Genomic DNA, 22516 nt, shown 5'->3' with positions numbered 1-22516 from the left:
ATTTTCGGAAATAATCGCTCCTAAAGGAAAAAAAAGTGCGTCCCCCCACCCCTCTAACTTTTGAACCATAAGTTTAAAAAATATGAAAAAAATCACAAAACTAGAACTTTATAACGACTTTCTAGGAAAATTGTTTTGAACTTGATAGGTTCAGTAGTTTTTGAGAAAAATATGAAAAACTTCGGAACCCTACACTGACCGTGGCCCGACAAGCTCTTAGCCGGTTTTTTTTATCGGACTTGTCTTGATGAGTACCCGAAGTCTAGCTGATGCTGAACCCTGGCTGCACCTAGGAGAACTCGGGTTTAGTGTAACACAGGCAAACGCTGTTTTCGTCATCGGACTTGTCTTGATGAGTACTCGAGTGAGCAGTACCCGAAGTGCAGTTGATGCTGAACCCTGGCTGCACCTAGGGGAACTCGGGTTTAGTGTTACACAGGCAAACGCTGTTTTCGTCATCGGACTTGTCTTGATGAGTACTCGAGTGAGCAGTACCCGAAGTCCAGCTGATGCTGAACCCTGGCTGTACCTAGGGGAACTCGGGTTTAGTGTAACACAGGCAAACGCTGTTTTCGTCATCGGACTTGTCTTGATGAGTACTCGAGTGAGCAGTACCCAAAGTCCAGCTGATGCAGAACCCTGACTGCACCTATGGGAACTCGGGTTTAGTGTAACACAGGCAAAAGCTGTTTTCGTCATCGGACTTGTCTTGATGAGTACTCGAGTGAGCAGTACCCGAAATCCAGCTGATGCTAAACCCTGGCTGCGGCTAGGGGAACTCGTGTTTAGTGTAACCCAGGCAAACGCTGTTTTCGTCATCGGACTTGTCTTGATGAGTACTCGAGCAAGCAGTACCCAAAGTCCAGCTGATGCTGAACTCTGGCTGCACCTAGGGGAACTCGGGTTTAGTGTAACACAGGCAAATGCTGTTTTCGTTATCGGACTTGTCTTGATGAGTACTCAAGTGAGCAGTACCCGAAGTCCAGCTGATGCTGAACCCTGGCTGCATCTAGAGGAACTCGGGTTTAGTGTAACACAGTCAAACGCTGTTTTCGTCATCGGACTTGTCTTGATGAGTACTCGAGTGAGCAGTACCCAAAGTCCAGCTGATGCTGAACTCTGGCTGCACCTAGTTGAACTCGGGTTTAGTGTAATACAACACAGGCAAACGCTGTTTTCGTCATCGGACTTGTCTTGAGTACTCGAGTGAGCAGTACCCAAAGTCCAGCTGATGCTGAACTCTGTTTGCACCTAGGGGAACTCGGGTTTAGTGTAACACAGGCAAACGCTGTTTTCGTCATCGGACTTGTCTTAATGAGTATTTGGGTGAGCTGTACCCAAGATAGAGCTGATGCTGAAACCTAGCTGTACCTAGGGGAACTCGGGTTTGGTGTAACATAGGCAAACGCTGTTTGCGTCATCGGACATGTCTTGACGAGGATTTGGGTGCGCAGTAGCCAAGACAGCGCTGTAGCTGAGCCTTGGCGGTATCAAGGGCAACTCTGATTTCGGTACATTATAATATAGAAATATTTCATGCAATCTCAAGTTAGGCATAAAAACATAATATTAACTGAACAAAAATCTTACCAGAAGTGAATATTAACATTTATTAATTTGCCATACATGAAACAATTTATTTGTGTCTAAAAAAATACGTATGTATATCCATTTGAATATCAAAATTAAGTACAGTCGATTTCACTTATAGAGAATAATGGAGTTCCAAGCGTCCATAGACTGCGGTAACTACTTACTATCAGACGTGCTGTATGCTTGATTTCCACCAGAAAAGTATTTCTGTTTCAAACGATCTTCAAAGAATTCACAACAATCAACAGAAATAGTTTGACAGATTCTATGGTACTACTCAACTCAACCAAGTACCAGTCATAAAGACGAGTCTCAGATATTTCACGATGACAAAAACAGCGTTTACCTATGTTGCACGAAACCAGAGTTCCTCTAGGAATAGCCCGAGCTCTATCTTGGTTACTGCTCACTCAAGTACTCATCAATACAAGTCCGATGACAAAACAGCGTTTGCATATGTTGCACGAAACCCAAGTTCCCTTAGGAATAGCCAGGGTTCAGCATCAGCTCTCTACCTTGGTTACTGCTCACTCAAGTACTCATCAATACAAATCCGATGACGAAAACAGCGTTTGCCTATGTTGCACGAAACCCGAGTTCCCCTAGGAATAGCCAGGGTTCAGCATCAGCTCTGCCCTGGTTACTGCTCACTTAAGTACTCACCAAAACAAGTCCGATGACGAAAACAGCGCTTGCCTATGTTACACCAAACCCGCGTTCCCCTGGGAAAAGCCAGGGTTCAGCATCAGCTCTACCTTGGTTACTGCTCACTCAAGTACTCATCAAGACAAGTCCGATGACGAAAACAGCGTTTGCCTATGTTGCACGAAACCCGAGTTCCCTTAGGAATAGCCAGGGTTCAGCATCAGCTCTACCTTGGTTACTGCTTACTCAAGTACTCATCAATACAAGTCCGATGACGAAAACAGCGTTTGCCTATGTTGCACGAAACCCGAGTTCCCTTAGGAATAGCCAGGGTTCAGCATCAGCTCTACCTTGGTTACTGCTCACACAAGTACTCATCAAGACAAGTCCGATGACGAAAACAGCGCTTGCCTATGTTACTCCAAACCCGCGTTCCCCTGGGAAAAGCCAGGGTTCAGCATCAGCTCTACCTTGGTTACTGCTCACACAAGTACTCATCAAGACAAGTCCGATGACGAAAACAGCGCTTGCCTATGTTACTCCAAACCCGCGTTCCCCTGGGAAAAGCCAGGGTTCAGCATCAGCTCTACCTTGGTTACTGCTCACTCAAGTACTCATCAAGACAAGTCCGATGACGAAAACAACGTTTGCCTATGTTGCACGAAACCCGAGTTCCCTTAGGAATAGCCAGGGTTCAGCATCAGCTCTACCTTGGTTACTGCTCACTCAAGTACTCATCAATACAAATCCGATGACGAAAACGGCGTTTGCCTATATTGCACGAAACCCGAGTTCCCCTAGGAATAGCCAGGGTTCAGCATCAGCTCTGCCCTGGTTACTCCTCACTCAAGTACTCACCAAAACAAGTCCGATGACGAAAACAGCGCTTGCCTATGTTACTCCAAACCCGCGTTTCCCTAGGAATAGCTAGGGTTCAGGATCAGCTCTACCTTGGTTACTGCTCACACAAGTACTCATCAAGACAAGTCCGATGACGAAAACAGCGCTTGCCTATGTTACTCCAAACCCGCGTTCCCCTGGGAAAAGCCAGGGTTCAGCATCAGCTCTACCTTGGTTACTGCTCACTCAAGTACTCATCAATACAAGTCCGATGACGAAAACAGCGTTTGCCTATGTTGCACGAAACCCGAGTTCCCTTAGGAATAGCCAGGGTTCAGCATCAGCTCTACCTTGGTTACTGCTCACACAAGTACTCATCAAGACAAGTCCGATGACGAAAACAGCGCTTGCCTATGTTACTCCAAACCCGCGTTCCCCTGGGAAAAGCCAGGGTTCAGCATCAGCTCTACCTTGGTTACTGCTCACTCAATTACTCATCAATACAAGTCCGATGACGAAAACAGCGTTTGCCTATGTTGCACGAAACCCGAGTTCCCCTAGAAATAGCCAGGGTTCAGCATCAGCTCTACCTTGGTTACTGCTCACTCAAGTACTCATCAAAACAAGTCCGATGACGAAAACAGCGCTTGCCTATGTTAAACCAAACCCGCGTTCCCCTGGGAAAAGCCAGGGTTCAGCATCAGCTCTATTTTAGAAACTACTCACCCAATTAACTCATCAAGGCGAGTTGGATGACGAAAACGGCTTATTTTTATGTTGGCAATTAACGTTTTCAATGTGTAATGATAATGGTTAATTGTATTGATTTTCGGCCAACACTGTATATTTACATGCATACATACATATTTACATATTTATATATTTATATTCATACATACATACCTACATACATTCATACATACCTACATACATTCATACGTACGAACATACATACTGATCTATGGGCGACGATGATCATTTACCATCAGGCGATACATCAGTCCCTTGTCTCCCAGTTCATTAAAAATAATTTCTAGCCGTGTTCTACTTCTATCCAACGAAAACATGTTTCGCTGCAAAATTAAAAATGGGGCGCATAGTGCGGAGTGGCAACAGCGCATTTTCCTTCCTGTTCTTACACTAGCTTAGATTCATAATCCTGTCTCTTTCACGCAAGGCTCGACTACGCTTCAACAAAAGGGAAAGCCTTATAAATAGCGCTTAAAATAAGGGTAACCCTTATTAAAGGCTTGCAAGCCGTATCGGATAGCGGTAAGCCAATGCACAGGGCTAGCTTTATTGTTTTGCTAAGTTTTTTGTAAGGGCTAGTCAAATGAATGGGCTTGCAGTTCGAAAGGGAGAGTCTCTCGATTGGGTCGTCCTTACGTTAGGGATTCCCAATGAAAGGCTTGTAGCGCGGAAGGGGTTGTCCGGTCCCTGCTTATCAGACTGGATTTTAGAAAACTAACTCATTAAATGAATTATGAATTTTTCTCTGATGCACGTTTAGGAAAACCTGCGTATAGTTCTGGATTAGTCGATCTTACATAATATAACATAAAATCACGCCTGTATCCCATAAAGGGGTAGGCAGAACACATGAAACTACTAAAGCCTCAGTGCCACTCTTGGCAAATAAGGGGTTGAAAGAAAACGAAACTGTGACACCTCAGTGACAGGCCGCCAGCCTCTCGCCTACGCCACAATTTAACCCATATCCCACAGTCGCCTTCTACGACACCCACGGGAAGAAAGGGGGTAGTGAAATTCTTAACCCGTCACCACACAGGCCCGATAGTCGGTCTTATTTGTAAAATTTGGACAATTTGGAATACTGAAACTGGTAAATTTATAATACGTATATCCTGTACTACAAACTTCTCAGACGACATTTTTATTATAAGGTTTTTAAAAATAGTAATCAAGGCTAAGACGAATTCAATTTTTTTCAGAAATTTTCTAAAATTATGTGACAATTTCTTTAAAAATCTACATCACATCGGAGTTATTTTCGTACAAAATTAATCTGCAACGTTTACTAAAATTGCTCTTATGCCTTAGTGATTATAAATTTATATTAATATATTTTTGGCAATTTTTTGAAAACGAGCCTTCCCCGTCACAATTATTGCCACTTCTGGACATTTTCTCATATTTTGTTAGACCAAGTAGAAAAAGTCCTATAATATGCTTTATATTTGTAAACTACTCGGAAAGCTCTTTAATGTGATACCAAACACGGTATGATTAAGCGCTTGGTTGCGATTTCACTATTTTTCACATGAAAGCCCTCTTAACGCCTTTTGATGTCTGTCCATGGCGCAATTCATTCATTTATTCATTCATTAACAATTTACATTGTGTTTGAATTATTTATAAATTTAAAAATAACATGCATTAAAATATTAAATCGAAAAGTCACCGTCAACAGTAAAATTATACACAATATACTCGTAATTCAATAATAATACGACACTGCAATGTTACCACTTTTTAGGGTTCCGTAGTCAACTAGGAACCCTTATAGTTTCGCCATGTCTGTCCGTCCGTCGGTCCGTCCGCGGATAATCTCAGTGACCGTTGTTAGCACTAGAAAGCTGAAATTTGGTGCCAATATGTGTATCAATCACGCCGACAAAGTGCAAAAATAAAAATTGGAAAAAAATGTTTTGTTAGTGTAACACCCCCTACATGTAAATTGAGGACTGATATTATTTTCATTTCAACCCCAACGTGTGATATATTGTTGGATAGGTATTTAAAATGAATAGGAGTTTACTAAAATCGTTTTTTGATAATATTAATATTTTCGGAAATTAATCGCTCCTAAAGGAAAGTGTGTGTCCCCCCTCTAACTTTTGAACCATACGTTTAAAGAATATGAAAAAAATCACAAAAGTAGAACTTTATAAATACTTTCTAGGAAAATTATTTTGAACTTGATAGGTTTAGTAGTTTTTGAGAAAAATATGGGAATCTACGGAACCCTACGCTGAGCGTGGCCCGACACGATCTTGGCCGGTTTTTTAATATTACTAACTAGTACGTGGTCGTATATCCCTCATCCCACCTTGTCTCCATCGTGAGCTGGTTGCAGGCCGCTCCTCTTGCCCGTCGCTCGGGGCGAGGCGTCCTCGGGCTCCGGCGGCGGCGGCGGCTTGTACCCCGGGTCCGGTATACAGGAGTCCTGTACATTTGTGTAATAGTTATTTTCCCCTCACTAGCTCGGAAACACGTGTTTTGTCCTTTTCCCCTCACTAGCTCGGAAACACGTGTTTTGTCCTTTAATACCAGCGGGTAAAAACGCATTTTATCCACTAGTGGGTAAAGTAATTTGACCTTGAATAAAGTCAAATTAACTACTTTAAAATTGATAAAAGTAAGTGAATCTAGTAATAAAGATAGTATACTCATTCTTATAGAGGTCCAAAGGGGAGACATTTGTTCAGCAGTGGACGTACTATGGCTGAATGATGATGATGACGAAGGGATGTAAACTATCATAGAAAATTGAAATTTCGCGCCCTTTTTGACCGTGTTTCAGCAGAGTGGATAGTGTTCAGATACTGAGGCATTCCACGAGAATGTCGCTTACAACATGCAATTCTCCTAATACTTCTGAAGACGCTAGGAAAGCAAAATTGTGTCTGACATCGTTTCATGACCTGTTAACAAATTGGCAGTATTTTCTCGAGCTTTACGGATTTTATTGAAATAGTTGTCATACAACGCAAAAAGCATGTCTTAAGCGACATTCTCGTGGAATGCCCCTACTAGAGTGGATAGTGTTAAGAGGGTCGATTTTTGTATCTCGCATACGGGATTTTGTCACTAAAATACCGATTGAAAACGGTGACTTGCTCATTATTTTCAGTGACAATTTTCTGAATTCGAACGCGTGAGACTCAAAAATCGGCCACCTGTTTAGAGATAGAGATACCTTGGGCCTGTAGTCGGGGAAATGCGACTGCACAGTTTTCGACAGCTCCGGCATCGGGTACAGGCGGTTCAGCACACAGTAGCGCTACAGAAAGAAGCTTAGTAAATAGGTAAGTGCATAGAGGAATAAGTAAAGGAAGAGCTGTGACTCCAATGCGAGTTACTTATAGCAAAGAGGATCGAGTAATATAGAGAGTTACTGTCAAAGTAAAATGTCGTCACTACTTTTAAAAAATCTCGTATATTTCCGTCCATTGATGATGAAGATGATGACTCGTAGAAAAAGTATTGTATACAATAGTGATATAATTAAGCTTTTCACTCTCGTACCGTACTATTAGGCCACTCAGCAAGCTTCGTGGCCTAAACATGGTACTCGACTGAAAAGCTTTGTATTATATCATGATTGTATAAAATACTATTTCACACTTTCATCGTAATATATATTTGTGGTTATAGTTACGTACATCGAGAGCCTTACGCAGCGCGTAGTCCGGTCGTTTGTTGCGGCGCGCCTCGGCCAGCAACTCCTGCGCATGAGCGAATAGCCTGTGGACAGTAAGAAATACAGTTAGGTATAAAAGTCGGTAGTGACCCTGCCTGCTGCGCCGCGGTCCCGGGTTCGAATCCCGGTAAGGGCATTTATTTGTGTGATGAGCACAGATATTTGTTCCTGAGTCATAGATGTTTTCTATGTATATAAGTATTTATATATAGGGAACTTGACTGTAGTTAAAATAAAATATTATTTGTGCCGTTTGTATATCCGAGGTCTTATATAGAGAGAGTACGTCGTAGACGTCGCATCGGACCGATAGATGGCGCCATCGTTCGTTGTAAGTCGCTCCGGCGTCACACCGCCGCGATGTTGGTAGTCCCGTTTTCCCCACCTGCAACATAAGGCTCCTACGCGCCCCGGCCCGCCACCAGCCACCCTCATTGTTTCGTCGAACGCCGAAGTGACCGGTTGTCGCGTATTCCGTTCGAACATTTTTACAGCATGGTGTCTCGAAATTAATCTTTTAGTTTCTATTTCCTTGTTACTCCTGGTCAAACCAGAGTTATTCGTGTTTTTATTTAAAAAGTGGCTTATAACGTTTCGGAATTATGAAATTTTTCAATTTCAATTTTCACCGTCAATTCTTTCTTCCCTTTTAATTTACGCTCGTTCTTCTTGAATAATGAGATATATTATGCCTCGCTAGCGATCATTATTCGTCTTTCGGGGTTCTCACGATAGAAATGAACGAGCGGTGCTTTATGATTCTACCCACTTTTTTGTAAGAAAGTTCCATGCTGCAAAAATCGTTACCGTTAATCAGTTTTCTTTTTAAACTATTCGCATTTCCGAGACTAAAGTAGGAAGTGTTATCCGCGTATTAAAAGTTTCGCGCGAGAATATAAGCGGTAACGTAGGTAAGTTGCTCCGCCGGGGACCACGTGCTCCGGGGACCACGTGCTTCGCGACCGCGGGCTGCGCGACCTGCGAGCTGCGGCGGCGGCGGCGGCGGCGGCGGGCGCGGTGGAGGAATACCGCGCTCCAAGGAGGTTTGAATTTCTCCGACGAATGGGTGAGCAGATTCATATTATTTTAGAAAGAACATGTTCGGTTTCCGATTCGGTGCGGAGGCCCCAAACCACGTGTCGGCGCCGGAACTTACTGTAGCGCTGCGATAGCGCCACTGACCGCGGCAGTGTTGTCCGCCGCGTCGGCGCCGCCGAAGTTGCGTAGAAGTTGCCTCCTCGTTAACGATGGCCATCTCTGCGGTGCCGCCGAACAACGTTGTGGCCGCCACATAGGCGTCGCGTGCGACGCTGTAAGTATGTCTGCTGCTGCCCCGACGCGAGCGCCGCGCCGTTAGTGATCTGTCGTCAATATGCAGGCTACCAGCGCGGCCACCTTCTGCCCCCGCCTACAACGCCGCGAGCCTGCTGAAGCTGTCCACCAATATCGCTGGCCGCCACGCTTATGCTGGCGCCTCGATGGTGATGCAGAGCGTTCGTCTGCCGTGACAACGCCGCGATCCTGCTGAAGCTGTCCACCAGTATCGCTGGCCGCCACGCTTATGCTGGCGCCTCGATGGTGATGCAGAGCGTGCGTCTGCCTTGACAACGCCGAGAGCCTGCTGAAGCTGTCCACCAATATCGCTGGCCGCCACGCTTATGCTGGCGCCTCGATGGTGATGCAGAGCGTTCGTCTGCCATGACAACGCCGCGATCCTGCTGAAGCTGTCCACCAGTATCGCTGGCCGCCACGCTTATGCTGGCGCCTCGATGGTGATGCAGAGCGTGCGTCTGCCTTGACAACGCCGCGAGCCTGCTGAAGCTGTCCACCAATATCGCTGGCCGCCACGCTTATGCTGGCGCCTCGATGGTGATGCAGAGCGTTCGTCTGCCGTGACAACGCCGCGATCCTGCTGACTGTCCACCAGTATCGCTGGCCGCCACGGTTATGCTGGCGCCTCGATGGTAATGCAGAGCGTGCGTCAGCCCTGACAACGCCGCGATCCTGCTGTAGCTGTCCACCAGTATCGCTGGCCGCCACGCTTATGCTGGCGCCTCGATGGTGATGCAGCGAGCTCATCTGCCGTGACAACGCCGCGATCCTGCTGAAGCTGTCCACCAGTATCGCTGGCCGCCACGCTTATGCTGGCGCCTCGATGGTGATGCAGCGCGCTCACCTGCCGTGAAAACGCCGCGACCCTGCTGAAGCTGTCCACCAGTATCGCTGGCCGCCACGCTTATGCTGGCGCCTCGATGGTGATGCAGAGTGTTCGTCTGCCGTGACAAGCCTCAGTGGTGATGCGGAGCGTAATACTGTTAACCGCTGCACAGGCGTCGCAATCCTTCTGCTGCGTCTGCCGTGACAACGCCGCAAGCTACTTGAAGTTTTCCACCGGTGTCGTCGGCCGACACGCTGATGCTGGCGCCTTGATGTCGCCTCGATCGCACGAGGTAAGATTGCAGACGCGGCGACCTTCATCGCGCCACCGAGCGCAATACTGCGGCTGCCGCGAAGGCGTCGCTAATTTTCCTGCCGCGTCTGCCGTGACGACGCCGCGAACTCTGTTGATGCTGTTCACCGATGTAGCTGACTGTCATGCTGGCGCCGGTGCCTCCCGCGCTGACGGCGGCGACCTCGAGAGGGCCACCGAGCACGATACTGCGTGACGCGACAGGGGCATCGAAGACGCCTTTCGAGCTGACGACGGCCGTCTCAATCTCACCGCCGAACGTAACATCGTCTGCTGCAGTGACAAGCTGGTAAGATTGCTGATGTGGTCCCTTGGTACTGCTAGCCGCCACGCTGATAACGCCCGTCGCGCCTAAGATGTCACGCTCACCGCGAGCACTGTCTTCCCCTACAATGGTGCCACGACCATATCCGGGCTCCGTCTGCTACGGTATCGTTGCAGACTCTGTTGCTGACCAGGCTGATACTGCCCTCCAATGTGACGCCGGGCGCCGCTATCAGCTGACATCCCGTACACTATGGTATCCACTCTTCTCTTTCCAGTTCCCGTGAATTTACACTCTATTTTGACCAATGACTCCTCCGTCGCCGAAGTGAGAACAGATAAATTCTAAAGATGCTACGTCCTAACGTGGCTTGGCCACCCATAGTTGAACGAGGTAAGACGTCAATAACCGGACGAGGAGCCGCACTGCTGCGAGGGTGTCCTGACGATGTTCGCGAGCTATCTAATCGGAGAGGCGCCTCGCGAGACGACCCTGTGATTCCTGTACGTCGCTCATTGTGTAGGTCAAAGACATCGTAAAGGTTTGCGGAATTAAAAAAAAAAAAAACTCTTTCAGAATGTCCAGATCTGAATTCGAGCCAGCGTGCTGCATCCTGAGCGTGCGTCTGTTTACCGGGCGGACACCAAAACCGATCGGTAATCTGGCCGCGGGGGTTCCAAGTACACGACGATTTCCCGGAGGCTTGTGGCGCCCCCTGTCCATTCGAGAGATTAACTTATTCGCCGAGCCTCTAATAAACAAATTGGGAAAAATAAACCCGCTTCGCCTTAGTGAACTTGAGATTCCAGCTCAAAGCGAAAGGGGCCAGGAACTCAGGAGGACTTCAGTAGTTATCATCTGGCTCGACTATACTGAATTAATATAGAGCTTGATTCGATCGTAGAACCTGATTTCATCAATTTCACAACTTTCGTAGTCTACAGAGGGAGGTTGGTTTCCAGCATTACCTCGTACAGCTGCCGATAGCTGTAGGCCAATCGCTCCTGTTTTGCTTGCATTTGCAGCCCGATAAGACCTTAAATAATCGGAATATTGTACAAAGTAAAGCTCTTCCGATGGAAAATAATCTTCAACAGGCGGTGGCGCTGGCGACTGAAGTGACATGCAGCCGGATTAAGGTTCGCATAGCACTATATGCTATGCACAGTTCGGTTGTATGTTATGCTGTACGATGGCAGGACTACATCTCTTCGGTTACGAGTAACTACGACAGTAACCATGCTGACTCCAACAGACTGTCGTACGAGGTCAGTATGCACCCCCTGGGAGCCAAGTAAGTGACCTTCGGTGACCTCGCCTTCTTCTGCTTCGCCCGTCATCGTACCTCTTCGTCTGCGAGAGCCCTGCATTACGCCGTACAACGGTACGTATTAAGCCTCCGCCACACATAAAGCGCATTCCGCTTCGCTAACGCTACGCTATCAGCGCGCTGAATGCGCGCGCATTCCGCTCGCGTCCCGCGCGCGTTGCGCTCGCAATCCGCGCTCGTTAGTTCCCGCTAGTGCCCACTGGGCGCAACGCCAGCGTTTGTGCGGTGCACCGCCATTATTGCGCTCCGCCTACGCTCTCAAAGCGCGCATGTGTGGCGGTGTTTTAATTCACCCCTTGACCTGCTACCACGACGTGTTCAGCAACCACCAGCGATGCGACACGGACGTCACCTCTCAGTCTACACTGTCGACCTTCATTGCACGAAGTAGAAATCCGTCGCATCGGGTTTTGGATTAGGTAATGGATTACCCTAAGAGTCAATGACTGACTTGAAGAAATCGACTGATACCTCCGTCCAGTGTAGTAGCAATCGACAGCGCTCGTACTTTTCATCTTCTAGGCTAGTTTTACCGAGCGATCAGTATCCTCAAATGCCCTCACTAAAAAGAGTTCAGAGTTCAGGAGTCTCGCTTGTAACCGCGCTCGCTTGACGCGAAATAGTCTGATCGAAAATACCAGTATCGTAACAAATAGCCCTCGGGCGCGTGAGTGATGACCTTTTTCTGTGTTTGATATGGACGTAAGACGTTGGACTTTAAATAGTCATATCAAAGCTAATATTGATTTAGATAATTTTTACGAAGGGTTGACAAAAGCAGTATCAATTACGTTACCCTGCTACAGTACAGATAGTTACACTACTTTTACAGTTAATTTCCACACTTTGTGTCTGAAATTGGGTTTATAATAACCTGATAAAATAACGTGTCTGTTAATAATAAAAGTGTATCTAAGGTCTTTGTATCTTGTTCAAGTCAGCCTCGCCTACAATGTATAATAATGTCATTTCTCTAACTATTCGCTGACTAAAGCTAAACGTCATCACGAAAATCTCTTTAGGCGTTTCTGGCACCGAGATATTCGCGGATCGAAGGCGATTTCGACTGATACATCTGTCAAATCGGTTCAACAACCGATTCACTTATTCTTCTATGCTATGCCAATAGGGCTACCAAAGGCTTGCGCGCCAGCTGACTCGCCACCAGGAGATAATAAACAGGTCTCTATATAAGACCTCGGATATACAAACGGCACAAATAATATAAAAATTTTACCTTCCAATAAAATTGTTATTATTTTGCCTGGTATATCCGAGGTCTGAGTGATGCCTTCCTGGTAGGCTTAATATACCGTCGGCACTTCTCCTCAACAATGAGGGTGGCTGGTGGCGGGCCGGGGCGCGTAGGAGCCTTATGTTGCAGGTGGGGAAAACGGGACTACCAACATCGCGGCGGTGTGACGCCGGAGCGACTTACAACGAACGATGGCGCCATCTATCGGTCCGATGCGACGTCTACGACGTACTCTCTCTATATAAGACCTCGGATATACCAGGCAAAATAATAACAATTTTATTGGAAGGTAAAATTTTTATATTTTATACCATGCACGAAATAAAGCATGAGATAATTATAAGAAAAACATGGATGGAAGTTATTTTTAAATCCAATTTTTATTTAATAAGTCAGGTAGAAATATATAAAGTATTATAAAGTAACGAGTTGACCATGACGTCACTCAATTCGATTTCATATAAATTCCATATTAGCAAGTCGTTCAAATTCGTTTTGACAGTTCTTAAAAAGAAGCTGATTTGACTAGGAGGCAAGTAGCCTATTATATAATATCGTTGTCTGGGTACCCACAACTCAAGCCTTCTTGAGCTTACTGTGGGCCTCATTCAATCTGTGTAAGATTGTCCTATTAATATTAAATGTATTTATTTAGAAGGCGAACTTAAAGCCTGGCGTAATTCCGCCTTAGTGGACGCCAGCCTTAATGCTACATGGCATAAGAGTCAAACTTTAGGCAAAACAGAGAATACAAATGCAATATATGCGGTATTTGAGGTATATTTCTAGATTTTTTCTTTATTTTAGTCAGGTATAAAAGTCTTACGCCGTGTCTTGCGTGGGCCGTCGCGTCTCATCGCATCGTCTACTTCCATATCGATAAGGTTTGATTTCGTATGCGTCGCATCGCCGTCGCGCGACCATCGCGCGACCGTCGCCCACGCAAGCCACGGCGTTACAGATATTCGGTATTCATCAAAATTCGATATTCAGCAAAGTGGCCAAATACCGGATATACAGAGTGTAACAAAAATGGTGGTGATCCGTTTAAGGGCGTACTCAGTATCGTATTCTTATCAGGAAAAAGTAGAAGAAAATTTTTTTTTCGCTAAAAAAATTTTCACTTTTGTATGAGCCGGGCCGCGCGAATCGGTCGAATCTCCATACAAAGATAAAAAATTTTTTTGCGAAAAAAAATTTTTATCCTACTTTTTCCTGATGAGAATACGATACTGAATACGCCCTTAAACGGATCACCACCATTTTTGTTACACCCTGTATAGTTGCTAAACTCTGTCAAACACGTCTGTCAGTAAATAAGAACAAAGAAAACTATAGGTATCCTTTTCTCTAGTACCCTAAAGAAAAGGATGCATATAGTTTTTTTTATTCTTATTTACTGACAGACTTGTTTGACAGAGTATAGTTGCCTAATATTGGCGGCATCTCTATTAGAAATAACACTATAGTGGATATACACAATGGATTTTTAGCGGCATGCGGCAATTACACTGAGTCGTGCGCCACATGAAAACAATGTCGGTTGCCTGGCACCCTCATACTTTCCATTAGGTGAACTACCAGTGTAATCTTCGCAATATCCGACCTGGCTGCGTAGCCAAATGCACAAACGCTCACGATAATATATCTTTCGTAGCTATCTATCTCTATCGCTCTTGCGTATTGGCGCGACAGAGCCAGACTGCATTTCTGCGGCGTTCTGGTGGCGTTTCGCGTGGCAGAAATGCCATTCGGCTACGCCCTCTGTTGTCTGCGTCGCGCAGCTCTCCGTAGAAGTAGCGCGTCTCCGCCAGCTCTCTCTCCGCACTTGTATCGTAATGTGTGTACTGTACCTGTTGTCTGCGTCGCGCAGTTTCCGCTCCGCCAGCTCTCCGTAGAAGTAGCGCGTCTCCGCTAGCTCTCTCTCCGCACTTGTATCGTAATGTGTGTACTGTACCTGTTGTCTGCGTCGCGCAGTTTCCGCTCCGCCAGCTCTCCGTAGAAGTAGCGCGTCTCCGCTAGCTCTCTCTCCGCACTTGTATCGTAATGTGTGTACTGTACCTGTTGTCTGCGTCGCGCAGTTTCCGCTCCGCCAGCTCTCCGTAGAAGTAGCGCGTCTCCGCTAGCTCTCTCTCCGCACTTGTATCGTAATGTGTGTACTGTACCTGTTGTCTGCGTCGCGCAGTTTCCGCTCCGCCAGCTCTCCGTAGAAGTAGCGCGTCTCCGCCAGCTCTCTCTCCGCACTTGTATCGTAATGTGTGTACTGTACCTGTTGTCTGCGTCGCGCAGTTTCCGCTCCGCCAGCTCTCCGTAGAAGTAGCGCGTCTCCGCCAGCTCTCTCTCCGCACTTGTATCGTAATGTGTGTACTGTACCTGTTGTCTGCGTCGCGCAGTTTCCGCTCGGCCAGCTCTCCGTAGAAGTAGCGCGTCTCCGCCAGTTCTCGAGCGTCGCGCTCGTCTCGCTCTTTCTGGAACACAATGACATTTGTGCGTGAACTGGTGAATGTATATGCATACAGATTGGTCCCATTTTTATCAGAACCCAGTTCTGATGATGGGATCCTGGAGAAATCCTGGAATATATGCTATGCATTACGAAGCCTGAGTGACGAACTGGTGTTAAGTCAAATTAGGATGGTTTACTTTGCATTGTTAGAGTCAAAAATAAGTATAACGACCATCCGTACAGCGACCATCCGTACAGCGACTATCCGTATAGCGACCATCCGTATAGCGACCATCCGTATAGCGACTATCCGTATAGCGACTATCCGTATAGCGACTATCCGTATAGCGTAGTCGCTATACGGATAATAGAAACGAACAAAGGATAGTTCCTTTGTTCGTTTCTATTGCCGATAGCTCATCGCTTACTCGCTATTTGTGGGTTCAATTCCTAAGGCACCAATTGTATATGTCGTCACTCACCCAAAGCCTGAGGGTGTCCTCTCTGAACTCTTTTATCTTGCGCGCCTTCTCTTGGCGTAGTTTTTCCTTATAATCATCGTACAACTCTTGGTTCTTGAACCTTAAACATAACATAAAATTATAAAATACGCCACCCTAAGTGCGTTTTCACATTATCCGATCCGATATAGGATGTCGGAAGGATCTCAATAGAAAAAATCCAAGATGGCGCCGGTAATGGTATGGGATATCGGTCCGACATCCGATCGGATAATGTGAAAACGCACTAAGGCGTTTCAGAATGGGAAGGCATGGATAAATTTGCACATATCCAGCAGGCCTCCGTGGCTCAGTTGGTGAGAGTGACGGCTCCGGCAAAGCCATGGGTCGCTGGTTCGGGTCCTGCCGGAGGTGTGAATTATTCCATTTTTTCTTTAATGTTTTAAACTAGCTATGAGATATCGTTCAGTTGTAGGTTTTTCAGCTGAGAGGGTCATTCGTGCACAATGCGTCACTAACGTGTGCCGGGTCACTAACGTGTGCCGGGTCACTAACGTGTGCCGGGTCACTCACGTGTGCCGCGTCCCTCACCGGTTCATCATCTCCCACTGCCGCTGCGTGTCCAGCTCGTGCAGCCGCCGCGCCTCGTCCGCGAGGAACTTGTCCTGCACTCCTTGTTTCTCTCGGTCACTCACCAGTTCATCATCTCCCACTGCCGCTGCGTGTCCAGCTCGTGCAGCCGCCGCGCCTCGTCCGCGAGGAACTTGTCCTGCACTTCTTGTTTCTCTCGGTCACTCACCGGTTCATCATCTCCCACTGCCGCTGCGTGTCCAGCTCGTGCAGCCGCCGCGCCTCGTCCGCGAGGAACTTGTCCTGCACTCCTTGTTTCTCTCGGTCACTCACCGGTTCATCATCTCCCACTGCCGCTGCGTGTCCAGCTCGTGCAGCCGCCGCGCCTCGTCCGCGAGGAACTTGTCCTGGACTCCTTGTTTCTCTCGGTCACTCACCGGTTCATCATCTCCCACTGCCGCTGCGTGTCCAGCTCGTGCAGCCGCCGCGCCTCGTCCGCGAGGAACTTGTCCTGGACTCCTTGTTTCTCTCGGTCACTCACCGGTTCATCATCTCCCACTGCCGCTGCGTGTCCAGCTCGTGCAGCCGCCGCGCCTCGTCCGCGAGGAACTTGTCCTGCACTTCTTGTTTCTCTCGTCTGAAGCGCGCCTCCTTCTCCTTGTCTTTGCGTCGTCTCGCCTCGGCGCTGGTGACAAAATAAAAAAAATATATTTTTTTATTTATTTAATCTTTATTGTACACAAAGGAAGAAAAACTTATAGTACAAAAGGCGGACTTAATGCCAGACAGCATTCTCTACCAGTCAACCTTTAGGCAATGCAGATATTGTGGGCGGTGATATTAGATATTACTAAAACTTTACATAGTTAACCTACATATATATTTCTAAAAATACAAACATACATACATATATAAAAACAACTATACTCTGTCAAACAAGTCTGTCAGTAAATACATGCATGTAGGTAATGTAAGAACAAAGAAAACTATAGGTATCCTTTTCTCTAGCACCCTAAAGAAAAGGATGCAAATAGTTTTCTTTGTTCTTATTTACTGACAGACTTGTTTGACAGAGTTTAGGAATCCTTCATTCTACCACAGAATATATAATAGTACAAGTACAGAAGGCCCACTGCTTTGATGTTCACGAAATGCCGCTTTTTAAAATGCCTACAAAATTCTAACAAAGAAACGAGCCGCACGTGCGCAGCGTCGGACGGTAGGGTTGCCTATAGATTAAAACGAATTAATATTTGCAAAAAATGTTATACTATTATATTCATGTCTTGGGTACTTTCTAGGTATATATACAGCATTTATATATTTTTGTGTGTCCCAACATCACAAGCCTTATTGAACTTTTCCGTGGGACTCAATCAATAGTAGATCTATGTAAAATTGTGCTATTTTATTCATGATGTCTATTTAACTAAGCTTTATTAGCCATTCCACACGCGGACATCGCATATGAAACTTAAAAAAAACTCGCGACGTAAAGTAACAATTAGAATGTGCGAACGTGCGTTCCATGAGAATGCGCGCCACCCCTGAGTAGGCCGCGAACTCGCGGCCGCCGGCATGTACCTGTAGCGCGGCGATAGGATCGCGGAGTGAGCCGCCCTTGATTCTACCAGCAAAGAAAGAACGTACAGATATCTTAAAAGCGAACTTATTTGGAGCATTTTTTTAATATGTACTTAGTGGAAGACCGTTCCAAAGGCGCGCTACATGCACGCGAAAAGAGTAAGACATAAAGCCAGTGTGATGCGGTGGTGACGATATACACATATATAGATAGAATAGTACATTAGTGCGTAATGTACTATTTCTCAAACATGCAATGAAATATTGTCTTTACGTTCCTTAAAATGGGCTGGGAAGTATCGCTTTTTGGGCGCAACAACTCGAGAGGACTGTAAAGGGATTTCATATTATTTTTTAGGCCTAGGCCTGCAAAGTAACTTTTTTTTATAAAATATTGTCCTTTAGAGCATTTTTTTTTATTTCATTGTATGTTTGAGAAAAGCACTATACATGCCTCGGCGTGAAAACGGATTCCCGGCCTCGTATCCCTATCCGGCCGTATATACCCACTTGGCCGGAAATCCTCATTTTCCCGGCCTCTGATGTAATAAATTTAAAAGTGGAAAACTTGGAAAATTGGGTGAGACTTGAACTCACGGCCTCTGGATCGATACTCCAGCGCTCTGCCAACTGAGCCACCAAGACTTCAACCGAGCCAGCGAAATTTTCCACTACTAAGGTCAATGGGACCCGTAGCGACATCTTCCGTAAGAGTGTTAAACTTCTTAAACGGCAACCGGAGTTCCAAGTCATATTGGAAATTCACCAGTTACGATGCGCTAACCATGCTAAATTTTTAACTTCTGATTAGCAGAAACGTCTGCAATCGATGCCACTAGGCTTAGAATAAATTTAAAAGTGGAAAATGTCTGCCTTGGGTGAGACTTGAACTCACGGCCTCTGGATCGATACTCCAGCGCTCTGCCAACTGAGCCACCAAGACTTCAACCAAGCCAGCGAAATTTTCCACTACTAAGGTCAATGGGACCCGTAGCGACATCTACCGTAAGAGTGTTAAACTCTGATGTAATGTACTATTTCAGTACAGATGGTGCTTTTTTATCGCACTAGTGCTAGAAGTGGGTAATTTTTTGTCAGGTCGAAACTTCAGAGGGCCACTCACTGCAAATGTACCTAACATTGTAACCCTATATGTTGATATGAGATTACAATAGTACATTACGATACAAGTGCGGCAAAGAGAAAGTTCAAACCGAGTGTTAGTAACCCCTGCGATCCTGTTTTAAATCGACACGAGGTACGAATTTCCTTTTCGCACGTGTATCATAGGTTTCGCCCTTACTCGAAGTTTCGCCCTTACAAGAAATTAACCACTGGTTCATTATATACCAGGTCGAAAGTGTCGAAACTTCGGAGGGCCATCTGTACTGAAAAAGTCTTACGATACACGTGCGAAAAGGTACTCCCTTCGGTCGTGTTTTATTTTATCGCCACTCGTTTCGAACTTCCTTTTTTACGCACTTGTATCGTAATGTACTATTATGCAGTTGGTGTATCTGAAACCCTGGACCGAAATTGCAACATTTTTGGGTTTTTTGGTGATCTTATTTTGAAGCTTCCACGTCTGCTAGAAGTGCCTTGGAGTTTTGATGATCGGTCAGTCAGAAGTCAGAAAGTGATAAAATTAAGAGACTAGCAGTATGTCGCTTAACTTCAAAAGTGCGTTGCTTGCTTTTGGAGTTAAGCGACACAGCTAGTTAATATTCCTCAACTACTGGTTCAAATCACATGAAATTAGAAATATACAGTGTTTACACAATGCCTGCTTGGTTGCTGAAAATTCAGGCTTCTGGTTATATCCACAACGAAGTAACAGGGGGTTGAAACTGGCCCGAATTGCTTCGAGAAACGGATGGTACGACCGTGCCGCTTTTTTTGCCCGACTTGGCGGGGGCACTACCGCGCCCCCAGATGGAAATTAAATAAAACAAAAATTATAAAATGTATTTCTTTTAATCAGCTACGAAATCATAACATCTACTCGTATTAAAAGTATAATTAGCAATTATTTCTATCTTAGTAAAGGCATGGAGAGGAAAGCGCTGGTAGCCTAGCGCCCCTAGCGGTAAGTGCATGCGACTTTCGGTCCGGAGGTCGCGGGTTCGAACCCCGGCTAGCACCAATGAGTTTTTCGGAACTTACTTATGTGCGAAATGTCATTTGATATTTGCCAGTCGCTTTTAGGTGAAGGAAAACATCGTGAGGAAACCGGACTAATTCCAATAAAGGTCTAGTTACCCTTCGGGTTGGAAGGTCAGATGGCAGTCGCTTTCGTAAAACTAGTGCCTACGCCAAATTTTGGGATTAGTTGTCAAAGCGGACCCCAGGCTCCCATGAGCCGTGGCAAATGCCAGGATAGCGCAGGATGATGATGTTAAAGGCATGGAGAGTGATATAGGCTACTTTTTGTCTCTTTCTAAAGGGTCATTCCAGCGAAACCGACACCACAGGCATAAAAATTTAATAACTTAATTTACATTTAAATCTACATCTAGAGAATAGAACATTATGCCTAATTTTATGAATCAATGGGTTTTTCCTTTTTATGACATTTTTTTGCATTTTATATGTGTCCAAACGTACCCCTAGCACCAGTTGTCTAAGGTGGCATATATATACCCTAAGTTGGCAGCGTTATTTCGCGCTTTTAATAAACATTATGGAGAAAGTGATATGTGTAAAAGAAAATATATTTAAAGCTGTTTAAACCAGTGGCAAGTAAATTTAAATTAAGTTTCATGGTTAGGATTTATTGGGCGTCTACACAATGCGTAACTCACGTCCCGCCCGTCACAATAAAACAAAGTTTTTTCTTGTTTACCCTAAAAGTATCTAAACTCTTGATGTCTTACTTTGTGAAAGTAACAATTAGGTTGAGGTTGGTTATTTTAGCTAAAAAACGCGTTGCTTTTGTGAATAAAAGTATACTTTTAATGCTTTTCAAAGTAGGTCCCACCCGTCACAGTGACGGGTGAGCAAAATGGGTTATCTGATAAAACTTGAGTTAATGAGTATAAAATCCTTCTTTTAAGTTTAGTTAAACCTAACTGGGTTATATTAAAGCAATTATATGTCTAATATTGCTTAATTCGGTTGTGGTATTACTTTTTAGAACACAATGAATGCAATGAGGCCTATGAGTCAGGAAGAAGTCTTTTTCATTAAAACTGGTAAAATTTTTGACATTATTTCTGACCCACTGATAAAAGTATGTGGTAATAGACTGTTTGACAAGGTTTGACAATTTTCTGAACCTTTAAAAATTCAAGTTGAAAAAATATTTTTTTTGGTTTAATGCTCTAAGAAAACTACTGAAATTATTACTTGTAACATTAAATAATTAATAAAAGAGCTGATTTAAAGTAAATACAAACGAACTGTCTTTATATTTTTCATATATTTGTATACTCAAATGTTACTCGTCCCACCCGTCACAAAGCGCTGTCCCACCCGTCACAAGCATTGAGAAGCAAAATTATTTTTGTTTTACGAGTTATTTGCGTAAATTATACTAATACCTAATCTATATAATATCAGGAATTAAATAAAAAATGGTTGTTTAACAAAAGTTTCGTAGTTTCTTACCAATTGCGAATTGTGTAAGTCAAGTCGGAGAGGAGAGGCACTTTGAAGTCCCACCCGTCACACTTCTTATACCATCAATTTCTCATAATAATAATGACATTTTCATATTTTTTTTGATGGTACAGTACGCATTGATTATTCAAGTAATTGATAATGTCATATTTAATACGCTAATTGTTGCCGTTTGGCAGAAATAAAGCAAAATGTAGGCAAAAAAGAGTATAAATATCCCACCCGTCACAATGGAATGACCCAACGGTGATTGTCAATAAAATCTTGCCATTCATTTTGAGATCTCAGCACATGTTCAATAACATCTCTCACTAACATATGTGGATAATCTGTGATCAGATCCTGCACTACGGATCTCTGAAACCCACCTACTCCGAGCCTAAAATAAAATTGTTGATGGTTTTTTCGATTCAAATAAAGTACACCATCACATAGTTCCTTGATGATATGATGGTCTTCTGCAGGCCCTGGAACAACTTCTATAACAGGAAGCACACTAGCCGATTGGTACTTTTCTATAGTTTCTTTCAGTGCAGCATTTAGCAAGCTGATCTGATTAGCACTAAAATAAGTAGGGGATATCTGGACTATTTCTTGTTCCCTGGTAGAACTTGCAGACTTCACAGCTTCTTTGTCTTCTTCATTTCTCCTTGTTGTTACTTCCTTCAGAAAATGTCTTATTTCACTAATCTCTAATTTGATTTGCTTTATGTCACTTTCAAGCTGACTGATCTGTTCAGTGAAAACTTTATTTGGAGATATTGAAGCAGTCTCTTCATTAGAAATAGGAGTTTCTTTGTCTATTTTTATTTTATCTGCCGTTTCAGAGTCTTCAGAAGATTTCATTTTTGTTGTCTCTTTTATGAAGAAATCCTTTAATTCCCTTACATCATACATAATTTGTTTCAAGTCTGCGGCCAGAGTGGCGATCTCTTCTGTGCTTGAATGTGGAGATATCTGGAAAATCTTTTGCTTGTATGCTTCAGTTTTGTCTA

General features: G+C 44.8%; 1 protein-coding gene across 2 annotated transcripts in view; it reads right to left on the bottom strand.

Annotated features, from left to right (window-relative positions):
• Positions 1 to 22516, bottom strand: part of LOC125231099 (trichohyalin-like) — a 61942-nt gene that overhangs the window by 33767 nt on the left and 5659 nt on the right. For both annotated transcript variants that reach the window (XM_048136445.1, XM_048136446.1), the window contains exons 8-13: positions 16861 to 17004; positions 15771 to 15870; positions 15216 to 15310; positions 7485 to 7566; positions 7019 to 7102; positions 6149 to 6265 (exon numbers count right to left, since the gene is read on the bottom strand). In XM_048136445.1, coding sequence (XP_047992402.1) covers positions 6149 to 6265; positions 7019 to 7102; positions 7485 to 7566; positions 15216 to 15310; positions 15771 to 15870; positions 16861 to 17004 — 622 coding nt within the window. The remainder of the gene's footprint in view (positions 1 to 6148; positions 6266 to 7018; positions 7103 to 7484; positions 7567 to 15215; positions 15311 to 15770; positions 15871 to 16860; positions 17005 to 22516) is intronic.

The sequence above is a fragment of the Leguminivora glycinivorella genome, chromosome 11, assembly GCF_023078275.1.
Source record: "Leguminivora glycinivorella isolate SPB_JAAS2020 chromosome 11, LegGlyc_1.1, whole genome shotgun sequence".
Classification (NCBI taxonomy): domain Eukaryota; kingdom Metazoa; phylum Arthropoda; class Insecta; order Lepidoptera; family Tortricidae; genus Leguminivora; species Leguminivora glycinivorella.
Note: the sequence above shows the minus strand (reverse complement) of the source record. Positions and strands in the feature narration are given on the sequence as shown.